Source organism: Cherax quadricarinatus, chromosome 52 (assembly GCF_038502225.1).
Source record: "Cherax quadricarinatus isolate ZL_2023a chromosome 52, ASM3850222v1, whole genome shotgun sequence".
Classification (NCBI taxonomy): Eukaryota; Metazoa; Arthropoda; class Malacostraca; order Decapoda; family Parastacidae; genus Cherax; species Cherax quadricarinatus.
The window spans coordinates 26511516-26538482 of record NC_091343.1 but is presented as its reverse complement, the minus strand read 5'-3'; the positions used below and the strand labels follow the sequence as shown (position 1 = coordinate 26538482).

The 26967-nt window shown below is 42.2% G+C and overlaps 1 protein-coding gene across 1 annotated transcript in view; it reads left to right on the top strand.

The window, feature by feature from the left end:
- The window catches only part of LOC128696898 (protein unc-80 homolog), a 1079316-nt gene that overhangs the window by 682599 nt on the left and 369750 nt on the right, over positions 1-26967 (top strand). Inside the window, exons 37-39 of the mRNA XM_070095999.1 lie at positions 12982-13129; positions 13289-13377; positions 16256-16366. Coding sequence (XP_069952100.1) covers positions 12982-13129; positions 13289-13377; positions 16256-16366 — 348 coding nt within the window. The remainder of the gene's footprint in view (positions 1-12981; positions 13130-13288; positions 13378-16255; positions 16367-26967) is intronic.

The window sequence follows — 26967 nt, the reverse complement described above, 5'->3', positions numbered from 1 at the left end:
GTCATATGTAGCATCTTGCCTAGAAAGGGAGTGGGCAATGAATGGATGTCTAGGGCAATTGGTATAAATTGCTGGCTACACAGGTACTGCAAGGAACTTACAATCCCATTCATTGATAACTGAGACCTATTCTTTGGCAAACGTGATATGTATGCAAGGGATGGGGTTCATCTCTCTGGGGATGGAGTGGCTGCATTAGCCAATTCAATTGAGAGGGTAATTGATGACTTGTCTAGGAATTTAAACTGATAGATTATAGAGGTATGGGTGTTTGTGGGGAAACAATCAGGCTGCAGTATTAGGGTTAAAAACAGCAGTTATTACCGGGATACCTCAGGGATATGTTTAAAAGACAATATTCAAAATAAAGTTGCTAGTAATGGCAAATCAACTGATCAACAAACAAAGAGAGATAGTAGAGGGCAACGAGTGACTAGCTCTTTTAAGGTTTACTATACAAATAGTAGGAGTCTAAGAAATAAGATAGATGAGCTAAGATTACTTGCAAGTGTAGGTAATATAGATATTATTGGTATAACAGAGACCTGGTTCATCCTGAAAGATAGAGAAATGCCTTCTGAATGCAACATACAGGGTTATAAACTATTCCACACTGATAGGGTCAACAGGAAGGGTGGTGGTGTGGCGATGTATGTCAGAGAAAATTTAAATTGTTGTCTTAGACATGATATAAGATTAGAAACATCGAACACAGAATCTGTTTGGCTACAGTTTCTCGAGGGACGTGACAAATTAATTTTGGGTGTGATTTATAGGCCCCCAAACCTTGATAGGGATGGCAGTAAGCTGTTATGGAACGAAATTCATAAGGCATCTAGATATGCAAATGTTGTGATAATGGGAGATTTTAACTTTAGACAAATTGATTGGAACAATATGACAGGAAATCTTGAGTCTAGTGACTTTCTTGATACGGTTCAGGATTGCTTTTTAGAACAGGTTGTGACAGATCCAACTAGAGGAAACAATCTGCTTGACTTGGTTCTTGCCAACAAAAATTCACTAATTAATAATCTTGAGGTTAATGATGAGCTTGGGGAAAGTGATCACAAATCACTTAGTTTCAATATATCATGGAATTACCCAGATAACTGCAATCAAATCTCTGTCCCAGATTTTTGCTTGGCCAACTTCATGAGACTGAAAAATTACCTGGGTGGGCTGAATTGGGATGTCCTGACTATGGGTCAGGTAGGTGATCTTGGTTGTCACTATGACATTTTTCAGAGCATAGTTCTAGCTGCCCAGACAACTTTTGCTCCGAGTAGGGAAATTAGATCTAACAAAAATGATCCCAAATGGATGAGCAATAGATTAAAACATCTCATTGGTCAAAAGAGAGGCATATATAGGCGTATCAAAAGAGGGGACGGGCAGTAAAGAAATCAATATATTCAATTAAAGAGAGAAATAAAGAAAGGAATAAGAAAAGCAAAAAGTGATTATGAGGCTAAGGTCGCAAGGGATTCAAAGACTAACCCAAAAGGGTTCTTTCAGGTATACAGAAGTAAGATTAGGGACAAGATTGGCCCACTTAAGAGTAACACTGGTCAGATCACTGACAGTGATAAGAATATGTGTGAAATTCTAAATACCTACTTCCTCTCAGTTTTCACCCAGGAAAATACTAGCGATATTCCTGAAATAATAGATTACGTAGAACGGGGTGATAATAAACTATGTACGATTGCGGTAACTAGTGACATGGTCCTCAGACAAATAGAGAAACTAAAACCTATCAAATCCCCAGGCCCTGATGAACTGTTTGCAAGGGTGTTAAAGGAATGTAAAGAGGAATTTAGCAAACCTTTGGCTAATCTTTTCAACATATCACTACAAACTGGCATAGTGCCTGATAAGTGGAAAATGTCAAATGTAATACCTATTTACAAGGCAGGTGACAGGTCCTTGGCTTCGAACTGTAGACCAATAAGCCTTACCTCCATAGTGGAAAATTTATGGATTCAATAATTGCCGAAGCAATTCGTAACCATCTTGACAGGCACAGATTGATTAATGAATCTCAACACGGTTTTACAAAGGGTCGTTTCTGTCTTACGAATTTACTAACATTTTTCACTAAGGTGTTTGAGGAGGTAGATCATGGTAATGAATATGATATTGTGTATATGGACTTCAGTAAGGCTTTCGATAGAGTTCCACACCAGAGGCTATTGAGGAAACTTAAGGCACACGAAATAGGAGGAGAAATTTTTTCCTGGGTAGAGGCATGGCTGACAAATAGACAGCAGAGAGTTTGCATAAATGGGGAGAAATCAGAATGGGGGCACGTCACAAGCGGTGTTCCTCAGGGCTCAGTGTTGGGCCCGTTGTTGTTCACAATTTACATAAACGACATAGATGAGGGAATAAATAGCGACATAAGCAAATTTGCTAATGACACCAAAATAGGCCGTCCAATTCATTCTAATGAGGACACTAGAGCACTCCAGGATGATTTGAATAGACTGATGCAATGGTCAGAGAATTGGCAGATGCAGTTTAATATTGACAAATGCAAAGTTCTAAATGTTGGACAGTTAAATAACCATGCCACAAATAAACTAAATAATGTAGATCTTAATACTACTGATTGCGAAAAGGATTTAGGAGTTCTGGTTAGCAGTAATCTAAAACGAAGACAACAGTGCATTAGTGTTCGCAATAAAGCTAACAATTCTTGGCTTCATATCTAGTAGTATAAATAATAGAAGTCCTCAGGTTGTTCTTCAACTCAATATATCTTTGGTTAGGTCTCATTTAGACTATGCTGCTCAGTTTTGGTCACCGTATTACGGAATGGATATAAATGCTCTGGAAAACGTACAGAGGAGGATGACGAAGATGATCCCATGTATCAGAAATCTTTCCTATGAGGATAGACTGAGGTCCCTAAATCTGCACTCTCTCGAAAGGCGTAGAATTAGGGAGGATATGATCGAGGTGTATAAATGGAAAACAGGAATAAATAAAGGGGATGTAAATAGCGTGCTGAAAATTTCCAGCCAAGACAGGACTCGCAGCAATGGTTTCAAATTGGAAAAATTCAGATTCAGGAAGGATATAGGAAAATACTGGTTTGGTAATAGAGTCGTGGATGAGTGGAACAAACTCCCGAGTACAGTTGTTGAGGCTAAAACGTTGTGTAGTTTTAAAAATAGGTTAGATAAATACATGAGTGGGTGTGGATGGGTGTGAGTTGGACCTGACTAGCTTGTGCTGCTGGGTCTGGTGCAGTGCTCTGTCTTTGAGTGGAGATGACCAGACTGGGTGGGTCATTGGGCTAATCCGGGGGGGTAACATTGGTCTAATATGGGGGGGGACATGGACCTGCTCCGCATGGGTCAGTAGGCCTGCTGCAGTGTTCCTTCTTTCTTATGTTCTTATGTTCTATTTCTTCTACTATTACTTCCACTACCATACCAGTACCACTACTTCCTCTTCTCCCTCTAATGTTCCAGTCTTTGACCTGCTTGTCTTTGTATATACTGCTACCTTACACTTGTGTCAGACGTCAGGCGCTCAACACCTGGCACACGGGCTGTGGCCTGAGTGCCAGGAGTGGCTCAAATGGAATTGAAAGATTCTCCGCGCCCTTGCCACAGGGCTACCCCTGCCATAGGGCTGTAAGCGGCACTCCACTTGACACGAAGACAGCTCACCGCGCCCTTGTCATAGGGCTGCCCCCGACATAGGGCTAAAAACGGGTACATCACTTGTACCAACTCTGACACTCCTTCAGGAGTCACTACCAGGTAAACACGTGGAGAATATCCAGGCCAGGACACGTCCTGGCAAACATACATGAACGTGAACTCTTTTCTGTTAGTGTGACTTTGTAATTGGTGCAAGTCGGACCGAAACATCGTCGTAAGCTTCTCTCTCCTATGTGCGGGTTATTTGTGTACTGTTCCAGTCACTATATTTTGCCTTTTTCTTCTTTATTTGTCAAGTATACTTCAGAGTAAACACTTGGTCTACACTTCCCATATCTTTCTGAAATACTTCTTGTTCCTCAACATTCTCATTTTATGCATTGCACGTTTTTTTAAATATTACATTTAATAAGCTTATTTCTCTATCTTAGTCTTACGACTCACTCCTGTCTTCTTTTCCTTTATACAAAGGAACTATTCAGACTTTCTATTAATATGTAAGAACATTCTTTCATGCATACATTGAGCAAATTCAACAACTACTAAACTATATCCAAATCTGCTTTAAAAATTTTGACCTAATCCCATCTATTTCAGCTGTTGTAACGTCTTATATTCTACTTAAACCTCACACACTCACCTGATATCACAGCCTCACACACTCACCTGATATCACAGCCTCACACACTCACCTGATATCACAGCCTCACACACTCACCTGATATCACAGCCTCACACACTCACCTGATATCACAGCCTCACACACTCACCTGATATCACAGCCTCACACACTCACCTGATATCACAGCCTCACACACTCAACCTCACCTGATATCACAGCCTCACACACTCACCTGCACTCACACACTCACCTGACACCACTGCCTCACACACTCACCTGATATCACAGCCTCACACACTCACCTGATATCACAGCCTCACACACTCACCTGATATCACAGTCTCACACACTCACCTGATATCACAGCCTCACACACTCACCTGATATCACAGCCTCACACACTCACCTGATATCACAGCCTCACACACTCACCTGATATCACAGCCTCACACACTCACCTGATATCACAGCCTCACACACTCACCTGATATCACAGCCTCACACACTCACCTGATATCACAGCCTCACACACTCACCTGATATCACAGCCTCACACACTCACCTGATATCACAGCCTCACACACTCACCTGATATCACTGCCTCACACACTCACCTGATATCACAGCCTCACACACTCACCTGATATCACAGCCTCACACACTCACCTGATATCACAGCCTCACACACTCACCTGATATCATTGCCTCACACACTCACCTGATACCGCTGCCTCACACACTCACCTGATATCATTGCCTCAAACACTCTCCTGACACCACTGCCTCACACACTCACCTGACACCACTATCTCACACGCTCACCTGACACCACTACCTCACACACTCACCTGACACCACTGCCTCAAACACTCACCTGACACTACTGCTTCGCACACTCACCTGACACGCTCACCTGACACCACTACCTCACACACTCACCTGACACCACTGCCTCAAACACTCACCTGACACTACTGCTTTGCACACTCACCTGACACCACTGCCTCACACACTCACCTGACACCACTGCCTCACACACTCACCTGACACTACTGCTCGCACACTCACCTGACACCAGTGCCTCACACACTCACCTGACACCTCTGCCTCACACACCCACCTGACACTACTGCCTCACACATTCACCTGACACCACTGCCTAACACGCTCACCTGACACCACTGCCTCACACACTCACCTGATATCACTGCCTCACACACTCACTTGATACCACTGCCTAACACACTCACCTGACACCACTGCCTCACACACTCACCTGATATCACTGCCTCACACACTCACCTGATACAATTGCCTCACACACACATCTGGCGCCCTGCCTCACACACTCACTGATGCCACTGTCTCACACACTCATCTCAAATCACTGCCTCACACACTCACCTGACACCACTGCCTCACATACTCACATGACACCACTGCCTCACACACTCATCTGACACCACTGCTTCGCACACTCACCTGACACCAGTGCCTCACACACTCACCTGATACCACTGCCTCACACACGCACCTGACACAACTGCCTCACACACTCACCTGACACCACTGCTTCGCACACTCACCTGACACCAATGCCTCACACACTCACCTGATACCACTGCCTCACACACCCACCTGACACCACAGCCTCACACACTCACCTGACACCACAGCCTCACACACTCACCTGACACCACAGCCTCACACACTCACCTGACACCACAGCCTCACACACTCACCTGACACCACAGCCTCACACACTCACCTGACACCACAGCCTCACACACTCACTTGACGCCACTGCATCACACACTCATCTGGCGCCACTGCCTCACACACACTGACGCCACGGTCTCACACACTCATCTGATGCCACTGCCTAACAGACTCATTTGATGCCACTGCCTCACACACTCATCAAACGCCACAGCCTCACGCACTCACCTGACGCCACTGCCTAACACACTCACCTGATATCACTGCCTCACACACTCACTTGATACCACTGCCTAACACACTCACCTGACCCCATTGCCTCAAACACTCACCTGATTTCATTGCCTCACACACTCACCTGATACAATTGCCTCACACATTCACCTGACTCGACTACCTCACACACTCATCTGGCGCCACTGCCTCACATACTCAATGATGCCACCGTCTCCCACACTCATCTCAAACCACTGCCTCACACACTCACCCAACACTCATCTCCGCCACTGCCTCACACACTCATCTGACGCTACTGCCTCACTCACTCATCTGACGCTACTGCCTCACACACTCATCTGGGGCCACTGCCTCACACACTCACTTACGCCACTGCCTCACACACTCATCCGACGCCACTGTCTCATAGACTCATCTGACGCCACTGCCTCACACACTCAACTGACGCCACAGCCTCACACACTCACTTGACGCCACTGCCTCACACACTCATCTGGCGCCACTGCCTCACACACTGGCGCCACTGTCTCACACACTCATCTGATGCCACTGCCTCACGCACTCACCTGACGCCACTGCCTTACACACTCAACTGGCTCCACTGCCTCACACACTCACTGATGCCACTGTCTCACACACTCATCTGACGCCACAGCCTCACACACTCACTTGACGCCACTGCCTCACACATTCATCTGGCGCCACTGCCTCACACACTCATCTGATGCCACTGACTCACACACTCATCTAACGCCACTACCTCACACACTCATCTAACGCCACTGTCTCACACTCATCTGACGCCACAGCCTCACACACTCGCTTGACGCCACTGCCTCACACACTCATCTGGCGCCACTACCTCACACACTCATCTTGCGCCACTGCCTCACACACTGACGCCACGATCTCACACACTCATCTGCTGCCACTGCCTCACGCACTCATTTAACGCCACAGCCTCACGCACTCACCTGACGCCACTACCTCACACACTCAACTGGCTCCACTGCCTCACACAATCACTGATGCCCCTGTCTCATACACTCATCTGACGCCACAGCCTCACACACTCACTTGACGCCACTGCCTCACACACTCATCTGGCGCCACTGCCTCACACACTCATCTGATGCCACTGACTCACACACTCATCTAACGCCACTACCTCACACACTCATCTGACGTCACTGTCTCACACACTCATCTAACGCCACTGCCTCACACACTCATCTGACGTCACTGTCTCACACACTCATCTAACACCACTGCCTCACACAGTCATCTAACACCACTGTCTCACACACTCATCTGACGCCACAGACTCACACACTCACTTAACGCCACTGCCTCACACACTCATCTAGTGCCACTGCCTCACACTGACGCCACGGTCTCACACACTCATCTGATGCCTCTGCCTCATAGAGTCATCCGATGCCACTGCCTCACACACTCATCTAACGCCACTGCCTCACTCACTCAACTGGCGCCACTGCCTCACACACTCATCTAACGCCACTGCCTCACACACTCATCTAACACCACTGCCTCACACACTCATCTAGCGCCACTGGCTCACACACTCATCTAACACCATTGCCTCACACACTCATCTAGCGCCACTGGCTCACACACTCATCTGATGCCACTGCCTCACACACTCATCTAACGCCACTGCCTCACACACTCATCTGATGCCACTGCCTCACACACTCATCTAACGCCACTGCCTCACACACTCATCTGATGCCACTGCCTCACACACTCATCTACCGCCACTGCCTCACACACTCATCTGATGCCACTGCCTCACACACTCATCTGATGCCACTGCCTCACACACTCATCTGATGCCACTGCCTCACACACTCATCTACCGCCACTGCCTCACACACTCATCTGATGCCACTGCCTCACACACTCATCTACCGCCACTGCCTCACACACTCATCTGATGCCACTGCCTCACTCACTCATCTACCGCCACTGCCACTCATCTGATGCCACTGCCTCACACACTCATCTGATGCCACTGCCTCACACACTCATCTGATGCCACTGCCTCACACACTCATCTACCGCCACTGCCTCACACACTCATCTGATGCCACTGCCTCACACACTCATCTGATGCCACTGCCTCACACACTCCTCTACCGCCACTGCCTCACACACTCATCTGATGCCACTGCCTCACACACTCCTCTACCGCCACTGCCTCACACACTCATCTGATGCCACTGCCTCACACACTCCTCTACCGCCACTGCCTCACACACTCATCTGATGCCACTGCCTCACACACTCATCTGACTGCCTCACTGCCCACTGCACACACTCACTGCCTCACTCACTCATCTACCGCATCTCACCGCCACTGCCTCACACACTCATCTGATGCCACTGCCTCACACACTCATCTCACTGCTCACACACTCATCTGATGCCACTGCCTCACGCCACTGCCTCACACACTCATCTGATACTGCCTTCATCTGATGCTGCCTCACACACTCATCTATACTGCCTCACACACTCATCATGCTGTCTCACTCTGCTCACACACTCATCTGACACTTACACACTCATCTGATGCCACTGCCTCACACACTCATCTCAGCTTCTTCACTTACGTATTATATTTTCCTACCCATTATATAAAATCACTGTCTGACTCTCTTCATCGACACTTAACACCTACTCACCACATTCCCTCCATTTTCCTAGAATTTCCACCTCCCCATCCATGGTGTCCCGTGGCCTGGTAGGCAACGCTCTCGCCACACACATTGAGTGTCCGTGGTTTAATCCCCACCCGGGTGGAAACATTGGGTATGTTTCCCTACTTCTGTTCTCCCTGTTCACCTAGCAAGCAAGTAGGTGCTTGGGTATTAGACGAATGGTGTGGGTCGCATCCTGGTGGGCAAGATTGAAGGACCCCAATAGCATTAAGAGAGTCCTCGATGACGCACTCGCTGTCATGGGTCACACTGGGTTGCTAACACTTCGAATTAAATATCCTAACAAAATCTTATTATATTTTATTTTATATCCTTTTTTTTAGCTGTTAAAACTATTTCCTCACAAGGTTCTCTATAACTTATTAATCTTCTTCCATTTTTTTAATAATTTTCGTCAGAATTAATAGATAAATTCTCAGTCCGTCACCCTCACCGTTATTACGAACATAGGCATGTAATTTAAAGGTCTTTTGTACCTGACTGTAACTAAAGTCTCAAGGTCTGGATCAACCCAAGCAATTAAAGGCAAAGGCAAGCGCAAGATAATATTGTTTACCCGTATATTCCCTGCACCAAGATATTTACAGTGTTTATAGAAATAAATAATCAGTAGAGTAGTAATAAGGAACAAAAGAACAGCGAGTCACGACAGCCGGTTCTTCACCTTAGGGTAGACCAAGACCAATGAGTAAGAGTACATGGAAATAAATGGTATAAAATACCGACACAATGGAAATATAAACACATATGCAGTATAATGTGATCCTTTATTGACTACGTTTCGCCCACACAGTGGGCTTTTTCAAGTCACAAACAGATCTACCTGGGGTGGAAGGGACGCGAGTATTTAGTCAGGTTCAGAATGCTGAGGTCAGGTGGAGAATGCTGCATCTGATGATGTACCGAGTGGGGTTATAGAGTCTAAAATCTTGGGTAGCTTGGAAGGGAGATTGGATAAGTTTGTGAGCACACCTTCTACAGTGTTCTTCCATTCCTGTGTTCTTATGTGGGATAGCGATGAAGAAGTTTCTTGGCAAGTGGTTCAGCTATGTTATAGAAGCCACTATTCTGGTTGAAGTTGTCGGATATAGAAATAAGTGATGATTCCAGGATTCTTCGGTATTGAGTGTTGTCTTCTGTGGCGATAAGTCTTGAGTTTCTGTAGTTTATCAAGTGGTTGTGTGAATTACACTGTTGTACACAGGCATTCCTTGTGTCGTCAGACCTGCTTGCGTACTGGTGTTCTGAAATACGTGTTTGGAGGTCCCTTCATGTTTAGCCCACGTATAATTTGTTGCAGTCATTACAAGGGATTATGTATACCCCTGCAGAGGGTGGAAGCTTGTCCTGGCTATCACTGGTAATGTCCTTGATGGTCGTGGTTGTGGAGGTAGATACTTGGAATGAGGTATTGGAAAAGATGTTGGAAACGTGTTTGGCAATGGAGTTGGTGGGGAGGACTATGTATCTCTTCTCGGCAGTGTCTTCTCTGGGTGTGTTCAAGATGTTTAATGCCCGTCGTCTGCAGTCTCTGATGAAGTGACGAGGATAGTGGAGTTTAGAAAATACTTGTTCAATTATCGTGCATTCTTCTTCAAGAAACTCATTGCTGCAGATTCTGAGTGCACGCAGGAAGAAACCTATAATTACACCACGTTTAGTTTTGGTGTCGTGGTGAGAGTAGAAGTGGAGAAGATCGTTTTGGTTGGTGGGTTTTCGATAGACTTTAAAACGAAGTTCGTGGTCAGCTTTGCAGAGCAGAACATCAAGGAAAGGAAGAGTGTTGTCGACTTCTTCTTCAAGTGTGAACTGGATTGAAGGTTAGACCTGGTTGAGCTTGTCTTGGAGAGCTTGAACGTTGAAGCGTTTAGGAGTTATGAGGAGAATGTCCTGACTATAAATACTCGTGTCCCTTCCACCCCAGGTAGATCTGTTTGTGACTTGAAAAAGCCCACTGTGTGGGCGATACGTAGTCAATAAAGGATCACATTATACTGTATATGTGTTTATATTTCCAGTAAGAGTACATACAACCAGCGTTAACGAGCATCTACCACCCAGCCAGGTAGGTAAGCATAACCTCACCTTCGTTGGGGCAAGCTCTCAACCAGCTCGTTAATTTCCACTGGACAATCTGCCATATCAGTGGGGCCCCTAAATAATCTAATCCAGCCTAATTGTCAGTCGGCTGGTAGAGAAGGAATGTTAATGGGTGTGTGATGAACGTCTATTAAATTATAACGTTCACGGTGCCCGCCTCAACAGTCAACATCTTTTTTTTTTCTTTTCATATACTCCAACCTCAATATATTTCTTCTCAAATGTAATCTTGTTTCTTTCTTGCCACCGTCTTTTACCTCCTCAGTATATCATTCGTTCCTCTACCAAACGCACTCACCAGATTCTGGTCCAACAAAATGCTGCGCGCTCTAACATTGTATCCTTAAATCCATCCCATACTACTTCCACCAACTCATCATGCTTATATCTTACAAGAACTATCCTCTCCCTTAATTTATTCACTTTCACCTCAATCTTACCCACTGAAGAAATTCTTGTAGCTAGTCTTCCTCTTACTCCGACTCACGAAATCGTAATGACGCGATTGCAAACAAACCATACCACGGGCAGGGTTAGAACCCGCGATCAGTGCTAGAGTTCGTCAGGCCACGCTAGCTGGAGATTCGTCTGTAAAAACTTGCATTTATGGTCACAGTGGTGCCTATGCTAACCTTCCCATGGTGTATAAATATACCTAGATGGATGAATCTTATTGTAGCTAGCTGGCCCATTGGTTAACGCGACAGTCTGGAGTTTTGAGACTCTCTGATCGCAGGTTCTAACCCCCCTCCCCCCCGTGGCATGGTTTGTTTCCTCTTACCCTCGTTGTAGTTACCACTAAATAATGATCTGATATATCACTTATCCCTCCTAAGGATATGTACATCCAGGAGTCTTCTCATCATCTCCGTTTTGTCTATTAATCCGTGATCATTACGCCAACTATCATTTATAATATAGTAGATGTAAGACGTGCCAATAAATTGCACTAACATTTAGCAGTGAAGATGAAAGACACATTCTGTGTTTCGTGATTCTATGGTGTTGCTATGCCATACAGGTTTCACTATATTAATGGAATACAGGTTCATCAAGCCGAAGAATAAGTCAGGTGTACAACACTTGAGTGTCTTTATTGCGAACCATTTCCTCTGTACAGGAGGCATCTTCAGTTAAATGCTGGAGACAGTCAAATAGGCGGAGATGCAATTATAAAGTCTTTAGCTTCTTAGCAATGATTGAAGGTGTTCAGTCCCTTAACCTACAGAGGCTTGAGGATGAAGATATGTAATGGAGGTAGGGTGAGATATACAGCAGCTGGAGACGTTGCCACAGGTTGTTGAGGCTCATTAAGTGTGGAAATATGTCAAGCCAGCAAATTGGGCCAACTGAGCTGGAGAAAGAGGTGAGTTAATAAAGGAAGTTCTGAGTAGCACTGACCTGAGTATCCACGAGTGATGTGCTAACATATTAGATCATAGTGAGTGGAGACAGTTGTTGCTGGATATGAATTCTGCAGGTGAAAGATATAATTCCTGCACTCAGAAGGATGGTTGGGGATGTTATGATTCAGTGAATCATTTGAGTTGTGATGCTCGCTCACTTCTGGCAAGACAATTATCGAATGAGAAACAGTTAATCTGTTTTGTTCTTTGGGACACCAAACCTTGCTGGGAAAAGGTCCGTATACTGAAAAGAATATATTTTTTTCTGCTGTGCTTTAGGAAATCATCTCTATGTCATTGACGTTGTGTGTTTTATCTCCTTTATCATTTTAAATCATCTTTTTGGAAAGTGATCATATGGTTGAGCCACAAAATTCCACATTTAATAAACAAATTTAAAGACAGCAAACCTTATATAATGGATGGCAAACTTACATATTTTAGTAAACAACTAAGATCTTTGCACACACTGGCAGAGCGGACAATATTGTGAAGAAGAACGTAGACGGGCAGTGCAGTCCACTCGTAGTCATCACTTCCTCAAAAAGGGAGCAAGCCACAATTCATCATTTAAGCGACGATCATTTAAACTTAGCAGAAGAAGCAAGGAACCCGACACTGACTGCAAGTATCTGGAAGAGATAACTTGTCATTCCTCTGATTTTTTTTTATAATTCGTTCTGAATAATAATGGATAGAATTTTATATTTTCTAAGATATTATAGTAAGGAATCATTTAAAAATAAATGAGTGATTCTTAGAAGAGGGCTGATCTTTCCACAGCCATCAAGAGGTCTGACAGTGTCAGGTCGCGGAGGAAAGTGTCGGCTGTCAGTGAGCGGTCTGATACTTCTGAGCACTTGGAGCAAGAGGTATGTGTCACTTATTTCTATTTTCCCAACTTATGTTAAATTTTCACCCTTGTTTTATCTGTATCAAGTCTCCTTTATGTGCATGTAGTCGCCTAATTGTACGTAATTAACTTTTCTCGATAAATTATGTTTGTGAGGTTTGTACTCCAGTTACTTGGCCTTGTGTCTTAACTATACATAGACTTATATAACAAAAAAAAAGAGAATTTCACCATTTCGTGAAATTACCAAAACGTAAGGAATACTGGGGATCGCATCTGGCATCACATCTGCGAGTTATCGGCTGCTCCAACGAGGCCAAGTTGTATTTAAACGATCTTCAAGTGAGAAGTCTCAATTATTTGCTTAACCAACTTTTATATAGGAATGCCGATACATCATTGGGTTTGTGCATATAATCCAATCTACTATCCATAATTCCAGTATATGAAATGGGAATATCATCATTTACATGGCCTAGTCGATGTACCGGTAACTGAGAACCCATAAATGGGAATCCAGTACTCTTAAACAGACACACACAGAAGTACCGGTAACTGAGAACCCACAAATGGGAATCCAGTACTCTTACACAGACACACACAGATGTACCGGTAACTGAGAACCCACAAATGGGAATCCAGTACTCTTACACAGACACACACAAATGTACCGGTAACTGAGAACCCATAAATGGGAATCCAGTACTCCTACACACTCACACACAGATGTACCGGTAACTGAGAACCCATAAATGGGAATCCAGTACTCTTACACAGACACACACACATGTACCGGTAGCTGAGAACCCACAAATAGGAATCCAGTACTCCTACACACTCACACACAGATGTACCGGTAACTGAGAACCCATAAATGGGAATCCAGTACTCTTACACAGACACACACACACATGTACCGGTAGCTGAGAACCCACAAATAGGAATCCAGTACTCCTACACAGACTCACACACAGATGTACCACACATACGCTTGATTCTCTGGTAAAGTTCTCATCCTTTACTTTTCTCTGTGTGCATTACATTCGCCACCTTCATAACACAAAAAATATGTATTTCATTGTTATTGCTTGAAATTCTTGCTCTATACTTTGTCCTTGATTTAATGTTTTATATCTCTAGTTGAAAACTGTATTATACTAGTGCACTTTCGTATACATCTTTATAGTCTGGCAAACCTCGCAATTAATAACCATAAATTTTAAAGAGTTGGACTGGTAAGCCCGCAGAAGGCCTCAGTCAGATGACCAAAAGCTTCAGCAGCGGGTCATCATATGACTAAGACGCGTGTCAGGAAACACTTTGCCTGTATCCTAAGAAACCTAATACCTACCAAACCTCGCAAGTTCATAGAACTTCATTGTGTTCAGTAATCACTTTGTCGGTACAGCAACGGTTTTAGAAGACAAGTCTGGGACCCTAAATTTTCTAACAAATATTTTATTCCCTTCATATCTGGGAGAGATACAGTCTGCATGATGCTTGTTAACGATGAATTTGTACATTTGAAACTTATAGGAAGCGGGAAATCTCTCAGCATCCCCAGGATCCAAAATACACACTCATTAGATGTGTAACATTGAAATCACCTTGAATATAACAGCATTTACATGACAGCTGTCCAAGTCACCTGTCACAAAGTCACCTGATAAAAAAAAAATATATTTTTTATGCTGTTTCCATATAGGTTTTCATTTTATATATATTTAGTATTTACAAACTTAATTTATTCCTTATAACTTGGGGAGTTTTCAAGTTTTAAAATATCTTTTAATACATAACAAAATATTCTTTAACTATAACCGCAAACTAAGTATAATTCAATGCATTATTATACAGTTCAATTTTTTAACTCGTTAATTGTATTTTACTTATAGTAGAGCACAACATTACCAGAGTTAAGAGGCCTGTTTGTCTGGTGATTTCCAAACAGAGGTTCGAGTTTCCACCACTCGTTGAGTTTAACTACCCATGCGGGTGTAGCACTATGAGTAAAAAATCATCCACATGTAATTTATGTACTGCACATATGTACATTATCTAAATACCATAAAAAATTTATTATACTTGTATTAATTTGGCTTACTATATTACCCCATACTAAGGATATAAGTATCTTTATCTTGCTAAATATATTTCAGCTCTTAATACTTTACTAAAATTTATGTTGTTCACTTCTGTGTTATTTATACTTACCTAATAAGATCTAATATTATTTACATAATTGGCACATGCACTTTGTATAATTATCTGTATATAAACAATGTTGTACCTTTTATTATGTAAGTTTATATAAATATATGTTAGCTTTGGACTTGCCAGAAACGATGTGTTTATTGTAGACTTTTATAAAATGTATCTTATACTGTGAATCCCCATCTTCCTGCCTAATAAAATATTTGTACTGTGACTGGAAATTAGGGAAGTCCGGTTAAGTAGCATAAATTAGCATGACTTTGTTAAGGTAGGATGGAGGTTCCAACCACTTCCTGAGTTTAACGTTTTACTTACAGCATAATAACCACAACAACGATGATAATAATAATAATAATAATAATAATAATAATAATAATAATAATAATAATAACAATAACAATAATAATAATAATAATAATAATAATAATAATAATAATAATAATAATAATAATAATAATAACAATAATAATAATAATAATAATAATAATAATAATAATAATAATAATAATAATAATAATAATAACAATAATAATAATAATAACAATAATAATAATAATAACTTGTAAGTAAACTCTTTATCACATCATGCATCATGACATGCTCCTGTGAAAATAATCATGACTGGTACTGATGTAAATTATATTTTATTAGCTCGTCTTCTGCCTCTTTCATGTTTTTTTAAGGCATCCGGCGAAGAGTCTCCAGGAGTGTTGAGCAACGAGGAGCTGCCTGAGAGCCCTAGTGACGGTGACATTGACGAGGAGAGCCTGACGTCTACCATGCCTTGGCTCAAGGTCTCTCATTACTTATGTACTGTGCACGTTAAGTAATTCTGCAAATTATATTACGTTATCATTTTGCAATAATTTGAGTTGTTTTATTTTAAACAGCAGTCTTGTAATACCTCTTAATATTATGGAGCAGTATCATTAAAAATGTAATTTGGTAGTAATTAGGACAGTATGTAATCAACAATAGTCATAAAACTACTCAAGCCATGTTGTCAATTACAATTTGAATAATTTAAAATAATAAATCACACTAGGAAGTCTCCTTCATGTTGGCTGGAGACTGTTGATCCATGGAGTTAGATATTTCCTACCATTCCTTTGTATCGAGACTGTTTGCTTACCATTCTCCAGGCTCATTATAATCCCTACGGGTTTAATGTTTCTCTTAACTATAACAATAGTAAATGAATAATGCAATTAATATTACCCTATTAATAACATAAATTATATATATTTTTTTGGAAAATACTTATGTTGCTAACTCCATAAACAAATGTGACAAAGACATGATATTCTGGAAAATTATAAGAACATCAGAAAGAATGAGCAATGCAGTAGGCCTACTGGCCCATGCGAGGCATGTCCAAGTTATATAAGAACATAAGAATGGAGGAACAGTGCAGAAAGTCTACTGGCCCACACAAGGCAGGTCCTTATCAAAACCACCACTACCCAAAGCTACCCAAAGTCCTAGTCTCTATCACCCTACTCGGATGATTGTTCCATGCATCCACAACTCTGTTCGAAAACCAGTACATACATATATACTTTCTAAATCTAAATTTATCCAACTTAAATCCGTTATTTGTGATTCTTACCTGGTCTGACATTCTCAGTACTTTATTAATATCACCTTTGTTTATGCCCATCATCCACTTATACACTTCGATGATATCTCCCCTGATAACGGCCTTAGCCACTGGCAAGCCTCAGGGACGGGGCTCATCTTCAGTTGGATAGTAATACCCTGACCAACAGATAAGGAATCAAGTTTAAAGAAATTGATAGTTAATGACTGCATGAGTTTGTGCTAAAATCATACGATCAATTAAGTCGTACTAAAATCTCTTTGTTCAGTTATTCAGCGTAGGCATTCCAGGAGTGTTCATTACAACTGTACTGGCAAAATTTGCATATCCAGTGTGACTTGTGAATGTTCGAAGTCCGACAGAAATGTCATCATAAGCTTTTCGCTCTCCTGTATGAGGGTTATTTGTGTAAAATTTACATGTTCAGAAAAAGTGAAAATGTTCATAACTTATTTCACTAATAACTAATTTAAAATGGGCAGATGAATACCTCAATAAACTTTAAAATGTGAGTAACATTTTCTGAAAATCAACACTATTCTTCTAAAATTTGAATGTAATAACCCAGCGCTATATGATGCTACTGTCATCATAGCTATTTAGATCACCTCCATGATCGTTGTCCAAGTGAGGTAAGAGAATCCACAGACTCTGCCACCACGACCGAATAACAACATTGATCGCAGGTTTAATAAATATATAGAGTTAAATAATGAGACTAAATTGTTCTTCGATGAGATAATCCTATACACGTGTGGTATGAGAGGACAGACGATAGTTAAATAACATTTTCAACCTTGAAGCTTCTTATTAAAACAAAGTTGCAACACACTGAGGACTTCAACAACTGCAAGAAATACATAACAAAAACACTAGTATATGAAGCAAATATGGAAGGCGAGGTGGTGTTTGGGCTGGTCATCTACCGAGTACACCCAAGTCTGGTGTACTCGGTAGATGAATAGTTCAGAGAACCGATAAGTTGATAATTACACACATGTGCAACACTTGGGTATCTTTATCGAGGAAACGTTTTGCCACACATTGGCTTCATCAGTCCATGTATGATTAAGCTCTACATCACCTAGTTTATAACTGAGCGTTATATTCGTTACAAGGACTAGGACTTTACACTTGTTCACATTGAACTGCATCTGCCACTTTTCAAACCATGACATTAATTTGTGTAAATCCTGCTGAGGTTCATTGGTGTCTTCCTCAGATACTGTTACTGGGCAGATTTTTGTATATCATCAGCGAATTTACTCATGTCACTCGTTATTCCTTCATCCAGGGCATTAATGAAAATTATAAAGAGGACCAGTGACTAGTGGAACGCCACTAGTGACTGGTCCCCATTCAGACTTGACCTTATTAATGCCAGCGCTCTGCCTTATATTGGTAAGCCATGCCTATATCAATGACGGAACTTTACCTTCTATAACAAGAGCTGCCACTTGTCATAACATTAGTTTATGAATTACTAAATAAAGTACATCACAAATTTTTTAAAGAATATTAGTCAATTTTTCAAGCAGAAACAACCTTTAGTGAATCCGTGCTGACACTCATTTATCAAATTACCCTTATTAAGTTGACTTTTAATAATTATTTTTTATTAACACATTGGCAGTTTCAAACCAAGGTAGGGTGGCCAGAAAAAAAACAACAACTTTCATCATCATTTACTCCATCACTGTCTTGCCAGAGGCATGCTTACACCACAGTTGTAAAACTGCAATGTTAACACCCTTCCTTCAGAGTGCAGACACTGTACTTCTCATCTCCAGAACTCAAGTTCGGCCTGCCGGTTTTCCTTAATCCCCTCATAAATGTTACCTTGCTCACATTCCAACAGTATGTCAAGTCCTATAAACCATTTGTCTCCATTCACTCCTATCTAACATACTCACCTGTGCTTGCTGGAAGTCCAAACCCATGCACACAAAAACCTCCTCTGCCTCCTCCCTCCAACCTTTTCTATGCCGACCCCTACCCTGCCTTCCCTCCAGTACAGATTTATATACTTTTCAAGTCATTCTATTTTGTTCCATCCTCTCTATATGTCCGAGCCACCTCAACAACCCCTCCTCAGCACTCTGGATAATAGTTTTCGTAATCCCGCACCTCCTAGTAATTTCCAAACTACGAATTCTCAGCATTATATTCACAACACTCACTGCCCTCAGACACGACATCTCCACTGCTTCCACCCATGTTTAACACCCATATAAGAGTGTTGGTTTAACTATTCTCTCATACATTCCCTTCTTTTCTTTCATGGACAAAGTTCCATCTCCTAAATTCATTACTCACCTTTTTTCCATGATTCACCTCATCTTTCATAGACCCATCTGCTCACACGTCCACTCCTAAATATCTGAATAATAATATCAGTTATAATTGTTCTAATAATTTGCCAACTATAGACATCAGGCTTATTGGATGGAAATTTGATGGAATTGATTTATCCCCAAATTTAAAAATAGGAATTACATTATCCATCTGCCACATCTCCTGCACAACACCAGTTTGGATTGATGAGTTAAATAGGCTCCTTAGCATTCCTTAAGTACCCTTGAATTCAGTTCGTCGTGCCATTGTAATCGGCAAAAACTAGTTTTACCACATTATCCTTATTTTTGTCTTCGCGTGAAGCATCAACAGTAACAGGTTCGTGATCACTTCCGTCAAGCAGCTCACTTATCACCAGATTATTAGTGAGGGTTTCCTTATTTGACAAAACCAGGTCTAGCAGATTATTACCTCTGGTAAGTTTTGTTTCAAACTGTTTTAAAAAGCAGTCTTGAATGACTACAAGAATGTAGACATATGGTTCAGAGAACCAATAAGTTAAACATATGTGCACACACTTGGGTATCTTTACTGAGAAAACGTTTCACCACACAGTGACTTCATCAATAAAGATACAGAAGTATAACACGTGTCTAATTTATCAACTGGTAGGTTCTCTGAACCATTTATCTACAGCAATGTTCCTTATGAGTGAGTGTGACCTGCCTAGTATGGGTCAGTATGCCTGCTTCAGTGCTCCTTCTTCCTTATGTTCTTTAAGAATGGTTGATATGTAACTGGATGGAGTAACTGAGAAATGGTATGGTGATACCGACAAGGTGTGGAAAACTCTCAAAATGCCATCTGTGTTAAACTGACGTTTGAATTCTCATGCAAAAACTGATGAGTCTCTAATTCTCAACTTAAAACTTTTAACGCTGGAATGTCTGACTTAGAGGAAGACTCGAGTCGATCTTGAGCTAAGTACAAAATGGACATTTAAACATAGATAAAATTTTTTGAATTATTGGAATCTATTGGTTACTGGAGAATGCCTCAGACTTTCAGGACTAGTTTGATTGTTCAGAGCAAGGTATGCGTTGATTTTGGGCTACTGAAGTCTTTCAAAACCTTTACGTAATAAAGTTGGTAGAATTACCGACAATATGTAAAGTAAAAGGACACAAGTGCAACTAATGTGACATTTATTGTGGCAACGTTTCGCTCTCCAGGAGCTTTATCAAGCCATTACAAACAATACATGGACACAGAGGGTATATAAAGGCTCAGAGTGAGGTGAATACTAGTGAGGTACCATTTCGATGTTCACTAGAGGTAGTAGTAGTAGTAGTAGTAGTGGTAGTGACAAAAGTAATACAATATAGTAGAGCAATTAATTCGTACATGAGTAAAAGGATATAAAAGTTATTACTTGGGTAACATAAAAATAGGTTGGACAAATATAAACTGGAATGAGGCAGCTTGTTTCAGTGTTCACTCTCTGTGCTTTGTGTAGTATAACAGGAGAGACTATGTGATGGCAGGGTTTACTGTTTTCAGGAGGATTCATGCTAAGACTTCGGAGATGGTGAAGCTGCCGTTGTTTTGTTTAATTGTATTCGAAACAGCGATCAGTGCTGATTCGAGGCACTTGCGTCTGCGGAAATTAGTTTCTTTGATCACTAATTGGGCGTCTCTGAATTTCATGAGATGATTGGAGGAATTTCGGTGTTGTACACAGGCGTTGTTCAGGTTATCGTTCCTACATGCGTAAATGTGTTCATTGAGGCGGGTGTCGAGGTTTCTGGCTGTTTCACCTACGTAAATCTTGTCGCAGCCTCCACAGGGTATAGTGTAAACTCCTGCATTGACTGGTTCGTGGTGCTTGGATTTTGTCCTGGTTATATCCTTTATTGAAGTGCTAGAAGCGATGGCGACTCTGGTGTTAGCTTGTGAAAGTGCTTTTGAGACGTTCAGTGCAACCTGACTGTTGGGAAGAATTATAACTTTGCTGGGAGTGGTGTTGATGCGTGGAGAATTTATGATCTGAAGAGCTCTTTTCTTGCAGTCTTTGATGAAGAAAGGAGGAAAATGTAACTCTGTGAATGTTTGGTGAATGTATGTACACTCCTCGTCAAGAAACTCAGGACTACAAATTCGGTATGCTCTTAGGAAAAACCCGATGATGATGCCTCTTTTGGTCTTGGTATCTTGACTGGAATAGAAGTGTGTGAGATCATTTTTATTGGTGGGTTTCCGATAAACTTGAAATCTTAGGTTGTTGTCTACTTTGTGAATGAGGACGTCGAGGAAAGGTAGCTTGTCATTGGACTCTTCTTCTAGTGTAAACTGGATCGCCGGTTCAACTGCGTTGAGCCTTGCCTGAAGATCCCGTACATCAAAACGTTTTGGAGTTATTACGAGGACATCGTCCATGTAACGTAACCAAGTGACGCTTGAAGGGATGATGTTGGCGAAGTGTTCGGACTCTAGGTGTTCCATGTATAAGTTGGCTAGGACGGCACTGATGGGGGACCCCATTCCCATGCCGTAGGTTTGTTTGTAGAGCTTGTTATTGAAAGAAAAACAGTTGAAATTAACACAGAGTTCAATTAAGTCAACAAAATCTCCGGGAGGTAGAGGAAGATTAAGGTCCTGATTGACTTTACGTCGTAGAACCTCGATGGCTTTTTTGGTAGGTACTTTTGTGAAGAGGGAAGTCACATCCAAACTGCTTAGTTTCTTGTTACGGATGGAGAGGTTACGGATGCGGTTGAGAAGGTCACCTGAGTGTTTAAGATGAGTGGGGCTGATGGTCCCCAGAAGGCAGGAAAGATGTTTGGCAAGAACTCCGGCTAGTTTGTGTGGAGCACTGCCTATTCCTGACGTGATTGGTCTGAGAGGAATATTGTGTTTATGGGTCTTGGGTAAACCATACATGTGTGCTGGTTTAGGGTTGCTTGGTAACAAGTACAGAAGTTTCTTCCCTTCTCTAGTGCGTTTGAGTATTTGTCTGGTTTTGTATAGAAAATCTTTGGTGAGCGTCTCCCACTGTTGAGTGCTGTTGGGTTCGTATGTAGATTGATCATTCAAAAGGTCCATCATTTTAGTGTTGTAGTCACAGCTATCGCAACAGACACAACTTCCTACAAGATTGCCTGGCAGAGAAGGTGATCCCTAAGTCTACTCCTGCACAACTCTCCAACTCCAAGCACCCCTTCTCTCCAGCTACCCAAGCTTACTTAACTGAATGTGCCGAAGAACTTTCTAACATCGCTAAGGAAACCTTTGAAACTGCAAGGAATATGAGGGCCCATCTTCAGATTGACCAACACACTGCTGAGCATATTCTCAGCACAGTCACCACAGCTAACCTCCAACAGAAGATCAAACTCAATCGCAAACTTCAGTACCTCTGCTCTAACAGTCGATGGAAGGAAATGGGACGTGAATCCCTGATAAACAACTTATCGTCACGCACCTTAACCGACTACGAAAAACAAGCACTGAGTCTGGGACTCAAATTTACCACCAACATACGCAAACCTAACTATCAACTTAATCTAGTTACCAGGAACCATAGACACAGTGACAGCAACTTCCAGAAGGGTTATATACAGGGCCTTCTCACTGCAGCTTTATGTGAACCTTCTACTTCTAATCTTCCTAGACGATACATCACTGCCCTTAAGAACCTCGCCGACGACCCCAACATTATCGTCACCACCGCCGACAAAGGAGGTGGAGTCGTCATCCTCAACACCAGTGACTACAACACTAAAATGATGGACCTTTTGAATGATCAATCTACATACGAACCCATCAGCACTCAACAGTGGGAGACGCTCACCAAAGATTTTCTATACAAAACCAGACAAATACTCAAACGCACTAGAGAAGGGAAGAAACTTCTGTACTTGTTACCAAGCAACCCTAAACCAGCACACATGTATGGTTTACCCAAGACCCATAAACACAATATTCCTCTCAGACCAATCACGTCAGGAATAGGCAGTGCTCCACACAAACTAGCCGGAGTTCTTGCCAAACATCTTTCCTGCCTTCTGGGGACCATCAGCCCCACTCATCTTATACACTCAGGTGACCTTCTCAACCGCATCCGTAACCTCTCCATCCGTAACAAGAAACTAAGCAGTTTGGATGTGACTTCCCTCTTCACAAAAGTACCTACCAAAAAAGCCATCGAGGTTCTACGACGTAAAGTCAATCAGGACCTTAATCTTCCTCTACCTCCCGGAGATTTTGTTGACTTAATTGAACTCTGTGTTAATTTCAACTGTTTTTCTTTCAATAACAAGCTCTACAAACAAACCTACGGCATGGGAATGGGGTCCCCCATCAGTGCCGTCCTAGCCAACTTATACATGGAACACCTAGAGTCCGAACACTTCGCCAACATCATCCCTTCAAGCGTCACTTGGTTACGTTACGTGGACGATGTCCTCGTAATAACTCCAAAACGTTTTGATGTACAGGATCTTCAGGCAAGGCTCAACGCAGTTGAACCGGCGATCCAGTTTACACTAGAAGAAGAGTCCAATGACAAGCTACCTTTCCTCGACGTCCTCATTCACAAAGTAGACAACAACCTAAGATTTCAAGTTTATCGGAAACCCACCAATAAAAATGATCTCACACACTTCTATTCCAGTCAAGATACCAAGACCAAAAGAGGCATCATCATCGGGTTTTTCCTAAGAGCATACCGAATTTGTAGTCCTGAGTTTCTTGACGAGGAGTGTACATACATTCACCAAACATTCACAGAGTTACATTTTCCTCCTTTTTTCATCAAAGACTGCAAGAAAAGAGCTCTTCAGATCATAAATTCTCCACGCATCAACACCACTCCCAGCAAAGTTATAATTCTTCCCAACAGTCAGGTTGCACTGAACGTCTCAAAAGCACTTTCACAAGCTAACACCAGAGTCGCCATCGCTTCTAGCACTTCAATAAAGGATATAACCAGGACAAAATCCAAGCACCACGAACCAGTCAATGCAGGAGTTTACACTATACCCTGTGGAGGCTGCGACAAGATTTACGTAGGTGAAACAGCCAGAAACCTCGACACCCGCCTCAATGAACACATTTACGCATGTAGGAACGATAACCTGAACAACGCCTGTGTACAACACCGAAATTCCTCCAATCATCTCATGAAATTCAGAGACGCCCAATTAATGATCAAAGAAACTAATTTCCGCAGACGCAAGTGCCTCGAATCAGCACTGATCGCTGTTTCGAATACAATTAAACAAAACAACGGCAGCTTCACCATCTCCGAAGTCTTAGCAAGAATCCTCCTGAAAACAGTAAACCCTGCCATCACATAGTCTCTCCTGTTATACTACACAAAGCACAGAGAGTGAACACTGAAACAAGCTGCCTCATTCCAGTTTATATTTGTCCAACCTATTTTTATGTTACCCAAGTAATAACTTTTATATCCTTTTACTCATGTACGAATTAATTGCTTTACCATATTGTATTACTTTTGTCACTACCACTACTACTACTACTACTACTACCTCTAGTGAACATCGAAATGGTACCTCACTAGTATTCACCTCACTCTGAGCCTTTATATACCTTCAGTGTCCATGTATTGATTGTAATGGCTTGATAAAGCTCCTGGAGAGCGAAACGTTGCCACAATAAATGCCACATTAGTTGCACTTGTGTCCTTTTACTTTACAAAACCTTTACGCTCGTGAATCTTACTTATAAGAAGGTTTAGATAGATCCTTGGCTGTCCAGGTTCCAATTTGTCGGTTTTATTGAAGAAATTAAATTTGAATATTGTCTGTCATGTGATGGCTTGCGATACCTTGTCCGTTCGTTTTTATTTTCAGTGCTGATGTATTTTACATAGAGAATGCTTTTTTTTTTTTGAACTTTATAACCATTAGTTTTCAAATTCCGCCTTCATGATGAGTAAAATTGTAAATTCCTTCAAATTAATGTATTCAATATAGGAGATAATAAAACAAAGCAAATATTTCCGCTACAAGAAAGAGTATCAAATACGAAAAGAAAATCTTGGCAGAATATATATATATATATATATATATATATATATATATATATATGTGTGTGTGTGTGTGTGTGTGTGTGTGTGTGTACTCACCTATTTGTACTCACCTATTTGTGGTTGCAGGGGTCGAGTCCTAGCTCCTGGCCCCGCCTCTTCACCGGTTGCTACTAGGCCCTCTCTCTCCCCGCTCCATGAGCTTTATCAAACCTCGTCTTAAAACTGTGTATGGTTCCTGCCTCCACTACGTCATTTTCTAGGCTATTCCACTGCCTTACAACTCTATGACTGAAGAAATACTTCCTACTATCTCTCTGACTCATTTGTGTCTTCAACTTCCAATTGTGGCCTCTTGTTTCTGTGTCCCCTCCCTGGAACATCCTGTCTTTGTCCACCTTGTCTATTCCACGCAGTATTTTATATGTCGTTATCATGTCTCCCCTGACCCTCCTGTCCTCCAGTGTCGTCAGGCCGATTTCCCTTAATCTTTCTTCATAGGACATTCCCCTTAGCTCTGGAACTAACCTTGTCGCAAACCTTTGTACTTTCTCTAGTTTCTTGACATGCTTTATCAAGTGCGGGTTCCAAACAGGTGCTGCATACTCCAGTATGGGCCTGACATACACGGTGTACAGTGTCTTGAATGATTCCTTACTAAGGTATCGGAATGCTGTTCTCAGGTTTGCCAGGCGCCCATATGCTGCAGCAGTTATCTGATTGATGTGTGCTTCCGGAGACATGCTCGGTGTTATACTCACCCCAAGATCTTTCTCCTTGAGTGAGGTTTGCAGTCTTTGGCCACCTAGCCTATACTCTGTCTGTGGTCTTCTGTGCCCTTCCCCTGTCTTCATGACTTTGCATTTGGCAGGATTAAATTCGAGAAGCCATTTGCTGGACCAGGTGTCCAGTCTGTCCAGGTCTCTTTGAAGTCCTGCCTGGTCCTCATCAGATTTAATTCTCCTCATTAACTTCACATCATCTGCAAACAGGGACACTTCTGAGTCTAACCCTTCCGTCATGTCGTTCACATATACCAAAAATAGCACTGGTCCTAGGACCGACCCCTGTGGGACCCCGCTCGTCACAGGTGCCCACTGTGATACATCATTACGTACCATGACTCGTTGTTGCCTCCCTGTCAGGTATTCTCTGATCCATTGCAGTGCCCTTCCTGTTATATGCGCCTGATGCTCTAGCTTCTGCACTAATCTCTTGTGAGGAACTGTGTCAAAGGCCTTCTTGCAGTCCAAGAAGATGCAATCAACCCACCCCTCTCTCTCTTGTCTTACTTCTGTTATTTTATCATAAAACTCCAGAAGGTTTGTGTGTGTGTGTGTGTGTGTGTGTGTGTGTGTGTGTGTGTATGTGTACTCACCTAATTGTACTCACCTAATTGTAGTTGCAGGGGACGAGACTCAGCTCCTGGCCCCGCCTCTTCACTGATC